At 43.9% G+C, this 11681-nt stretch overlaps 1 protein-coding gene across 1 annotated transcript; it reads right to left on the reverse strand.

The window, feature by feature from the left end:
• Nucleotides 1-2581: 2581 nt before the first annotated feature.
• Nucleotides 2582-9246, reverse strand: paip1 (poly(A) binding protein interacting protein 1). The gene is made up of 11 exons (XM_030370710.1): nucleotides 8815-9246; nucleotides 8157-8305; nucleotides 6794-7033; nucleotides 6245-6357; nucleotides 6016-6127; nucleotides 5773-5898; nucleotides 5173-5279; nucleotides 4780-4897; nucleotides 4624-4678; nucleotides 4157-4238; nucleotides 2582-3452 (listed from the first exon to the last, which is right to left on the reverse strand). The coding sequence occupies exons 1-11, from the start codon at nucleotides 9005-9007 to the stop codon at nucleotides 3353-3355; spliced, it is 1395 nt and encodes a 464-aa protein (XP_030226570.1). The 5' UTR covers nucleotides 9008-9246; the 3' UTR covers nucleotides 2582-3352.
• Between the last annotated feature and the right edge of the window lie 2435 nt (nucleotides 9247-11681).

Below are 11681 nucleotides of genomic sequence, written 5' to 3' on the forward strand. Positions count from 1 at the left end.
TTACCGCGCCATTCTAGGGCCGGATTGTGGCCTTCTTGGCTTTCCAAAGGTTTCCTCCTACTGCATAAAGCAAAGTGTCTCTCCCACGGAGGTTGGCCCTTACAGATACCCGTAGTTCTGACTTTAAAGTCAGAATTCTGACATTTTTCTCAGAATTCTGATTTTAATCTCAGAATTCTGAGAAAAAAGTCAGAATTCTGAGATTAAAGTCCGAATTCTGACTTTTTATCTCAGAATTCGGAGATTAATGTCAGAATTCTGGGATTAAAATCAGAATTCTGAGATTAATGTCAGAATTCTGACTTTATTCTCAGAATTCTGAGATTAAAGTCAGAATTCTGACTTTTTTCTCAGAATTCTGAGAATAAAGTCAGAACTTAATTTTTTTTTACATGTGTGGCCCTAATCCTCTTCCGTACTTCAAGAGACTGTGAAATGCTTTTTACATTTTTTAAATTTTCCCTATAGGTGAATTTAACCTCGTTTCTTAGGTATAAACAACAGCAGTTAAACCGTATCCCAGGATGCTCTACACCAGGGGTGCCCAACCAGTCGATCACGGTCTACCAGTAGACCGCCGACAGATCCCAAGTCGACCGCGAGGGGTGAAGAAGAATCTTTTTTTTTTTTTTTAATAAAATAAAATTTGCGCGGGACATATACGCGCGGTAGCGCATGCGCTGTCAACAGCAGTTGAAAGTCGTGAACAGTAGTTACGCACTCCTACGCACTCCTAAACTCCTGTGGGGAAACGAGCTTAGACCTACCATTTTTACCCTGAGTGGGAGGAAGATTATTGAATATGGTTGAGAAGGTGCCGTGCGCAGACGTAATGAAACCTCCACTGAAGTCCGTAGGTTCACGATATATATTATTATTGGGGTGTTGAAGGTCTTTAATAATCCCGTTAGTCTTCTTCCTGCAGCATTGAGTGTAGAGGTCCTCCATGGATGGCAGCTCCGCCCTGGTAATGTCATGGGCAGCTTTCACCACCCTCTGTAATGTCTTACGGTTGAGGGCGGAGCCACTGCCGTACCAGGCGGTGATGCAGCCGGTCAGGATACTCTCTATGGTTCCCCTGTAGAAGTTGCAGAGTATCCTGGAGTCCATGTTGAACCTCTGCAGCCTGCGGAGGAAGAAGAGCCGCTGTCTTGCCGTCTTTGTGATGGCGTCGGTGCGGTGAGTCCAGGTCAGGTCCTCGCAGATCGGCAGATGTGGACCCCGAGGAACTTGAGGCTGCTGACTCTCTGTCGTCCCGTTGATGGTGATGGGGGCGTGCTCGGCTCCCTGTCGCTTCCTGTAGTCCACAATCAGCTCCTTCGTTTTGCTGAGGTTGAGCTAGAGGTTGTTGTCCTGGCACCAAGATGTCAGGGCTCTCACCTCCTCTCTGTACGCCGTCTCGTCGCCGTCGTTGATCAGGCCGATGACGGTCGTGTTGTCAGCAAACTTGACGATGGTGTTGGAGCTGTGTGTGGCCATGCAGACTGCAGTCATGTGTGAACAGGGAGTAGAGGAGAGGGCTGAGCATGCAGCCCTGGGGTGCACCGGTGTTGAGTCAGGGTGGATGATGTGTTAGGGTTTGGATCTTCTTTAAAGAGCAACAACTGTCTCAATGCAATAACAAAGATACAAATCTCAAGAGAGGCTTCAAAGACTTCAAGAGAACCACAATGAATAAAACGACAGAATGGACCACTTTAGGTCTCGGGAGTGAATGCCCCGACTAGGAGACCGATCCAGTGGCTCCATTATTCAGTCCAATCATATGAACATGGCGCACATGTTCATATGATTAATTTGTTGTTTGCCAAACATGGGTTCATATGAAACCCATGTTTGATGAACACATAACAGTGGACTGTGATTGATTGTGCTGCAAGAGGTCAGCATAACCAGCAGAGGTCAGAGTTGAAACTATTTTAAATCTGAGCATGGTGCTCGGAGTTAAGCAGCACCCAGCGACGGACCAGTCAATGGGTGGGACCAGAGCCATTTATCTCTCTAAATAGCTCTGGGTGGGACTAAATGCGTGCCTCATAGAAAACAATTGAACAGCCAGAGCTGAGGTTTTTAGAAAACTAGGAACGCCAATTAGCGTCAATTCGCTGCGGTAACACCTGCATTTACATCAAGTAGACACTATTCAAAAATAAGTAGTCTTTACAAAATGTTATTCCATCAATGCTCAACAATATTACTGCACAATGAAAATATGGCGATAGGCAGTCGAGATGCATTTTAATTATATACATTTTCGGTACACTGACTTGCATGGTCATATTTGTCCACTAGATGGCAGCAACGTATACGAATTAATGGTGTTTATGATGAAAATACAAAAATAACAAAGCCAAAAGAACCACGACAATGTCAGAGATTGACTGGTCATCATCAGAAAAATCGGGGCCCTTGGTAATTGCTTTTTTTTTACTTACTAATGCATAGAGAAAGTACTTGTCAGCATGGAGGGGGATCAAAATGATTATTTTTATTTTGCATTCAGAAGATTAACTGCAGCCTTTTCTATTTTGTTTAGGGTGGAATGACCCAACAAAGGAGAAATAAGGAGAACAAAGAGAAGTCACATTATTGAGTATTTATTGCACACAATCAAAACTTTAAATAATATTTACAACCTATCAAAAAAGTACAAAGGTTGGCCTATGTACTTAAACATTTCTTTACTTAACCCCGCATGGAACAAAAAAAAACACTTACATGTTTTAAAAATGGTTCAATTCTAATTATGAGGCCCAAATAGTTTCTGTTTACAACAACCTTTAATATGGGGGAACGAGCAATAAAAAATAACTGAATACTGAAAACCCTGTCAACCAACCCAGTTGACCAGTCTCAGTGTTTGTACACTGTGCATATTGTAATATGCACTTCTTCCATCAGTGCATATTTATTTTAAGATTTGAAAATCAGCAAACTGTCCCCCTGAACAGAAAAGCCAGAAATATTATCTGGCGTAAAATGTAAAATTTATTTTAGCTTAAAAACAAAAAAAACAAACAGGCAGAAACAGCATCTGACCAAGACTCTGTGTGTCAACTACTCTACCATTCAGAATTGTTCGGATCACACAGCACTCTTCTCGATTTCTCTCCAGCAGTCGTCTTTAGAGGAAAGAGGGTTTCTAAAGGAACTCAAAGTCAACTAAATGGAAACTGAACTAGGAAAGTCTGAATAACCCAAACGCTGAGATGTTTGATCCAGTTGATGGCTGTCTAATTATAGCCATCATTTCCTGACAAAGCAACTGAAACGGAAGTGCAAACTATTCACAGGGCTATATAAGCTTATCCCGAATGTTGTGCGAGTAAAGGGACGGTGTCGGTTCTGTGTCTCACTGTCTTTTCGCCCGCTCTTTTTCAGATTCCAAACAGAAATTCTCAAAGGCTTCTTCGATCTCTGGGTCCATCTCGTCGTCCTCCTCTTCCTCATACCTGTGAACACATTATATCACTCGTTTAAGTTCCACTTCCGGAACTTTTCGGGACGCACAGGCATCCCAAAAAAAGGTCTCACATTTCACAAGGGAATGACACGAATGCACCTGGGACAAATATAGATACAGACAGGTGCTGGGAGAGAGGGGGGCAGGCGAGACCCTCTTTCATACCTATCTGCTGACTAATGTAATATGAGGCCGTTCCCCTCCCCCCCTGCAGTTACATTGTGGGCCAGACAATCATGTCCACCCGGTTCAGTGGGGCCCACGGACCGCGGCGGCGGGGGACCAATGTAAAGCTGGCCCTCGGTCATTTGCCTCAAAGGGGGGTTACCGGGCTCACTGTGGCCCGAACGTGACCTCTTCCCTTGGCAGCGTTTCTGTTGCACCGCACTGTACTGTACCGCAACGCATTCTAACTCATGCCAGGCTGGCAATTTCTCAATTCCAGTGGAACAACGGTACAGATATCCATCGTGACCATTCAAGTATATTTTACCCAGAGCAGCGAATGAAGCTCAACCGACCCATGATTATTAAGAGGAAAGGACATTCATACACATATGCCAATTTTAAATGAGTAGGTCCAAGCCAGACTAATGGATATTGGGTGGTACTTATTGGATAATGGCTGCAGAGAATTGATAAAACACGTTATCCAAAGCCATCGGTACGACCATGTTCTGTTCTTGTACTTACGAGTCGCTGCCATTATTCTCTTCTTGCTCTGGGAAGTTGATGTCTTCCCGGTCAAGGATCTCTTGGTATTTCTCAGAATACTCTGCACAAGAACAGTACAGAAAATGAAAAGGTTTGAATACAAAACATGTACAGAGCACAGCACATGCTTTATGGTTCACACGCCATCTTTGCTTGCAACTTCAAGCTCCCATCACCACCAGTATCAACTTGGCTACAAAAAATGCCCCCAGGAATAAATATGGCGTCTAATATGGTGTTTGCTCAACATTACCACCGGTTCGGCGTTTCCTTGTTTGGGAAGGACATCTGGTGCATTCACTTTCCAGCTTAGGTTATTATCACTATTTGTTACTGTCCCCATTTCAAGTTGAGATCCATTGAGACGATTTGGCTGTAGCGCTCGCTAACAACATAGAGAACACTGTAGAAGAAGACAAAAGGAGAAGACATTGTGATATATCCACCTGGGTCGGCTGCGGTGAACGGCGTGCCATCCGTGGTGTAGAACGTGGGCTCATTCTGCAACACAAGTAAAAAGACAGTCCGGTCACAACCGCACACAAAGAAGACAGACTGCAGAGATAAGCGGGTTCGACCGAGACAGTGGTTTGACCACAGACCATGAAGTAGTTGGGGTCGTTGTCCGGCGTGGCGTAGTTGGCGGCGGCAGCGGCGTGGACCCGCCCCCAGTCGCTGGACCTCAACTCCACCAGTTTCAGGAGCATCTGCTTCACGTCCCTGGAGAACAGACGGACGTATCGGGGTCCCACGACAAGGTCTAACGTCAGATCCGTTTGCATCGCAAAGTGGGAAATTAAAACGTTTACAGATGGAATTCTGCATTCAATGTTTTCTGGTTCAATGCATTAGTGGAGGATTCATTACATACAAATGAAATTCACTGCATCCATATGATAGGGTTGGCCTATTGGGAACCCAGCTCGACCAGATCCACTGAACAGATCCAAGCTTCAGTCCCTTGGGGGCTAAAGCCTGGGCTCCAGTTTACGCACCTGCTGCAATTGGCATCCAGAACGGTGTTTTCTATCCTCTTTACCAACTTGTCCATGTCCGACTTCTTATTCCTTTTCCACGTGTCCTCGAGAACCGAGCCAGTGAGCTGGAGGGAAACAGGCATCATCTGCATTAGCATTGCTTCAACACCAACAATTGAGAATTTCGTACAGACACTTTTGTTTGAGGTTATAGTAGTGGTAAGGGGTGTTTGACCCCCTAGCCCAAAGACTTTTGGGCTCATCCCCAATGTCTGCCGCCTACATATCTGTTGTCCTCCATGATGTCTTATCCCTACCGGGTCCTTCTGAAAGTTGCTGTAGGTAATATTTAAACGCTGTTATTTTAGTGTAATTTGTTAAAAAGGCAGTGAAATGCGCTTTGAAAATCGAGTTGACTGCACCCGTCTAGAGACAAATGAGATTTGAGGGCGCTCAAATCAGGGCAATTGCCTTTACGTTCTATAATGCTCTCTCTATACAACTCTTGAATCCTACCTAAAGCATCTTTAATGACTATTCACAGTCGCTTTGGATGAACCTGCCTCCTGCATGACTCAATCGTAAATCGATGCACGTGTTGAGGAATGTTGCCGTTACCTTGAGCAGTTTGACAGCACAGATGAGGTTTGAGTCGTCGGGGTTGGAGAAAAGACAGTCCAACAGGTCTTTCAGAGCACCCAGAAGAATGTCGGCTCTGTTTGGGGGTCCAGTCTGGCTCTTCACCTGGACAAAAAGACAACAAGTTCACAATAACTCAGCTGCCCCGTGGTTGGATGGTCCAAAATATAGGAAACCCTGTTTTGTGTGTTGAAAGTCAGAGAAAGGCAAAAGGATCTTTACCTCCAGATTGAGGTAGAGCTCTCCCAGGAAGAGGACAAAGGAGTGGAAGCTCTTCCGGGTGGTGGGGTCGCCCTTTACGGCCTTGTCCTTGTGATCAAACTCTTGTCTACACCTTGGGACCCACACATAAATTGAGAGGGGTCAAACCGGAGTTTAAAAAAAGGCTCCTCATGAAGAATGGGAGACGTATGGGCAGGTGGCGGTGTTAAGACTGGGAGAGCAAGGTCACCTTTGCAGGAGGAGCTGGCGGAAGTTTCCACTCTTGGGGCTTATTTTGAGATGTTGAGACAGGTGGTTACAGAGTCTGGCACCCGTGTAGGAGAAGTTGGGAATAGCACTAGACTGCAAGTAAAAAATCAATCAACCCATCGTTGTTTTATTAGGTGCCCCCCCCTGCACACACACACACACAATAGGAGAAAATACCTGACGCGTTCAATAGGAGGGTGAGTATGTTAAAGAGATTTGGCAAAACACCTGATTAACATCAATATCCTTTATTTGGCCCTTTTCGTTCTAACAATCTTATGATATTATTATAGCACTAATTATCTTAAAGTATCAATTATAAGAATACATCTTAAAATAATAACATAATATTTCCATAATGTACAATACTATCCAATGCAAACACCATATTGATAACACTAAAATACTCCCTCCCCCCCCCCCCCCCTTCCCCTCTCACCCCAGGGATGAATCTAGTACCCTTCTAACCCCTTCCATCCAATAATCATTGTTCCAGAATAGGTCAAGGCCAACCGGCTTGTCCCTGTACCTGCGTGTAGATCAGCTCCACCAGGTCTTTCAGCAGCTCCTCTGTTGTGACCCAGGCATTCAGCATGGTGACGATGTAGCCCACGTCCGCGTCAAACGAGCCCGGCGAGGAGCTGAGGTGGCCCAGGAAGTCGGCAACCGTCTCGGCCAGCGTCGGCTCGGCGTATCCGCCACTGCCGTCGTAGTCCTGATAGGAGGGGTCCTGGGCGCCACTGCCATCGTAGTCCTGATAGGCGGGGTCCTGTACACGCAGGGGCAGTATTAGCGTTTGTGTGTTGTAGGGCTTCGACTCCGAACTTCGTTATTTGAATATAATTCGAATATCAAAAAATAAATCAAAATTCAAACGAATATTAGGCAGCCCTTAATATTCGAAGCCGTTATGGGCAGGCCAAGAGAGAGACGCAGTATATTCATAATATTGTAATGACCACGGAAGAGGCAGTGAATGAAGCATTTATTACGCAGCGATTTATTAGAAACCTAATATACCGTTGGAACACGCAAGAGAGGGATAACAGGGATAACCATAGCAACGCGGTAAACAAACCTCGCGAAGCCCAATCCAGGTCTTACTGAAGGCATTTAATGGTCAAAATATTATGAATAAATATTCAAATATATTCGAATATTAATATTAATAAACCAACAAACTTCGAATATGATTTTTGGGCGAAAGTCAAAGCCCTAGTGTGTTAGCACAAGCTAATGAAGACAGAAACACAAACTATTCATTTTCTATTGACCTTTTTAAATTAAGCTTTTATCAAATCAAAAGCGATACCAAGTGGTTTGTGATGAAGGAACAGAGCAGGGTAGAGGGCTATGGCAGAATTCTGAATGAGGCCTACGGGAGACTGCAGATATCAGGGTTTGAAACAACTATTGTTTTGCTGGGAGCTGAACATCTGGACCACTAGCCTAGTTTTTCCCCCAAACAAATGTGCTGCATTACTCCTAATAATAGACATGCCCTGCATGTAGCTAGCTAATTGTTTGCAATTACGGGTTAGAGCTAAACAGTTTTTTATGTAATATAGTAATATGTGAAATTAATAGTGAGAATGTAATTCATTTGTAAAAAAGGATTCATGAAAGAAAATATTGAAGGTACATTAACAATTTAATCAGTATAAATAATATGCTATGTACATAACACTGCTCCTGATGAACTGATTAAATATATCAAAAACCCTAGCACTTCAATCATCATAGAAGTCCATGTGTAATTATTAGGATATTATTAGAAACAGGCAATATCAAAGGATTTTCCTATTCACAACTGTTGACATCGTAAACCCCAGCATGCCCAACAGGGATAATGTGGTGCATGCTTTAATGGTTCGTCCCAATGGTTGACATACCTCAAAGTAACTCGATGCTGATGCTGGAACAAACTCGGGGGCACTGGCTGAGAGTTTCGATGACATGACCAGGGTATCAACACCAGACCCTTTGGATACATCTGTGTTGTTGGTGTATGGCTGTTGGGATTTACTCTGTTTTCTGCAGTCTCAAAGAGAGAAAGGAAAAACAGCATTAATATTTTAATAGTTCAAAGCATTGCTACAACATACCCAACAAGTGGCAAGCAGGTGGATCAGACACTGGATATTAGCGGTAAAAGACACCATGGAGGGGGATCAGCACCTTGAAAAAAAATAATTATGCTACTAAAAACAGACAGCTCGTTTTCGAGTTTGATTTGGTTCTAGGCCATGCAAACAACACAATAAAATGTGTAAAATGTCAAACTAAGATTGAAGACCGAAATCTAGTAACGTTAGCTGGCTAGAAAACATTGAACACCTCCAGTTACGTTTCTTCTTAAGACCCCTGCTGGCAAATACAACCTCAACAGTCTATATTGGTAAAATAAATAATGTCATAACAGTATTAATACAACGATGAATAAAGAAGAATTGCAACGAATGGGTGGAGAGACGTGCAGCTGTTAGTAAAACACGTAACTGTTGTAGTGACTAACGTTACACGTTATTGAGGAACATGAACGCTTCCTACCTCCGCTGGCCTGGTCGTTGCTGTTTGTGTTATTTTCCACGAAAGGAGGGGATGTTTTCGGCTGTCTAAGTGGTTCCCTTTGACAAAAAATTGATGTTTTAGTGTCCCCGTCTCCGCCACCTGCGAGGCCAGGAGATGTTGGTGGCATTCGGGCTCTTCCTGCCCCGGGAGCTCTGTCGAAATGGTCGTTCATGGTTGTTATGTCGGTTGGGCAAAAATAGCGAATCAGAGCTGCATGGGCTTTAGAAAATGTACGCTCTTAAAAAATGTAAATATATCTACAGAATGTTCTTAAACTACAGCGTATTACACGTTATCTCTCTTTCATATTGATTCCTGGTGGGACACTGCGTTAAAACAGCCCAAATACACAACTTTTTTGTGTGCCAATAATGGCCACTTCCTTTTAACAACAAATCCGTTGTCCTATGATAGTGGTAGTACGCCGCGCTTGCTATCAGTCTGTCGACCTCTAGAGGCGGGGGGTGGAAATGCAAATTGTCTTAGAAATGCTTTTGTCGAAAATAGAAACAAGCTTCATGTAGCACATGCCACACTATCACTTTACAGAAAATGGTGGAATATTTTGGCTAACTAACACCCCCAACCACACACACACACACACACACACACACACACACACACACACACACACACACACACACACACACACACACACACACACACACACACACATATACATACATACACACATAATTTGTGTCGACATATATGCAGCCACACATACACACACACAGACACACACACACACACGCACACGCGCACACGCACACACACACACACACACACACACACACACACACACACACACACACACACACACACACACACACACACACACACACGAGAGATCCCTGGAGATCCTCAGAAGTAGCTTTCTTCCACTGCTTACTCGGTAGCTGCCCACTACAAACATGTGTGTTGCTCCAGACCTCTGCACGTAAGCATTCATTAGTTGTTTTAGCCTCCAGTCATTTTCCACTTGTTTCCCAAAGCTGGATCACATTACGTCAAAGAGCATTCCCATTCCCGAATAGTGGAGACGTACTTTGATAACAAATTGCCGCCCTTAGTTTCTGTTATTGCCCATACCAACATCTTGGAGGTAGTTCAAACATTCAGAAGACTAGGGAATGTGCGTGATTACGGATGGCTATAGGGCTGGTATTTGGAGGACTCTAGTCCCCAATACCGCGCAAAGTACCATGAAGCATGTGAAATAGTTACCATTCTGGGCGGTGGACAATATGAAACTTTTACTTGCGTTGTGTGCTACTCACAGTTTGGATAACAAATGATACACAAATTAATACACTACAATGAGGCTTGCTGGTAACTATATAGAGCATAACAATAATATCAGATGCTATTTCCTTGAGGACACATATCTATTGCATTGCTAGACAGTTCCATATGCCGGCCACCATTGCCACGAGCGATAAACTCAGACCGTCATGCATAAATTCACTGAAGCATTCCAAGCATAAGACATTTGTTTTGGGGATTCAGCAAAGCAGTACAGGACCAAATGAGTATGTATGTATGTAGTAAGTATGTATGCTCAGGGTTAAGGCTTTATGGTGGACGTTGAAGGCAGACCTGCTCTCACGTCCTCCGCGTATAGGGATAGTGGTTCTGGAGAGGGAGCAGGGCCATGAAGAGAGGCCCTGAAGACTTTGGTGGTAAATGTCCCCCCCCCCCCCCCCCCCGCCCCCCCCCCCCCCGTCCCCCATCCCCTTGCTCTTTTTATCTGGCATCCTAGCAGCTGTCATTGATTAGTACATTTCTAGATTATTACTTCAGGAAGTGGGTGGCCAGACACAGGTCATATCAGCGTCCCATATCAGCATCACATCTCCCCCCCCGCCAACCCCCTCTACCTCTCTCTCTCGGTCACAAAACTGCCCCGTACTACCTTCTCCACTCCATCAAAATGTTATTTATTATGGGTATTAGTATGAGTATTCATGCAAAGGTATGTGGAACCTGCTACATTCCATGTCCCTACATAGAGGTGCGCGCCGCCAAAACTTCCAGGCCCTATTTGAGCTGCGCAGCGGTAGGGTGACGAGAGGAAATTATGTCAGCATCTGCAGCCCCGTACTTGCAAGGTTCTCCTCACACCCCTTTTGATGCGGTGGGCTTGGATGTTTCCAGTTTGTTTGGAAGCTATAATCATTAGTGCAATGGTTGCCACATGGAATATCTTGCCTTGGATTAATGGTTGCCTTTTCAACCCCAGAAGGGCAAGATAATCCACTGTTCTAAGCACCCCCTAGTCTGTTGTGTGGTGCAACAGGGCCTTTCCACAAAAGGTCCATGCTTTAATTGTTAAGCATGGTCATATTGGTAATTGGTGTACATAAATGAATAGGAAAATTTAATAGAGGAGGAATAGTTCAGTTTTTATTTAGAGTTCCTATAAAATGTAAAGAATGCAAAGGAATGCTTGCCATGTAAGTGTATTCCTCCAGTTAAATATTTCACAAAATAAATAAATCATTTCAGAACAGTCAAAACACAACGGTTAAGTAGTAAACTTTTGCTTAAAATGTGTATTACGCACTAGTTTTAATGTTTTAACAATACAATGACAAAGTACTCTCCGTACGGGATCCATTTCTAACCCGTTCATTTGATGATACACATGCCCTTTCGTAAGTCAAAATGTCCACTATAAACAACAACTTGAGACCTAAAGAGCTAGGATTGCACCGGTCATCAACATTGACTGTGTCTTTCTTATGTAATGTTTTCTCAAAATCACACAAATCCTCTAATCCGTTTGGCACAGAAAGACCATAAATATTACATCCTGTGCCACAGGAAACTCAGATCCACCTTCT

This window comes from Gadus morhua, chromosome 11 (genome assembly GCF_902167405.1).
Source record: "Gadus morhua chromosome 11, gadMor3.0, whole genome shotgun sequence".
NCBI classification, from domain to species: domain Eukaryota; kingdom Metazoa; phylum Chordata; class Actinopteri; order Gadiformes; family Gadidae; genus Gadus; species Gadus morhua.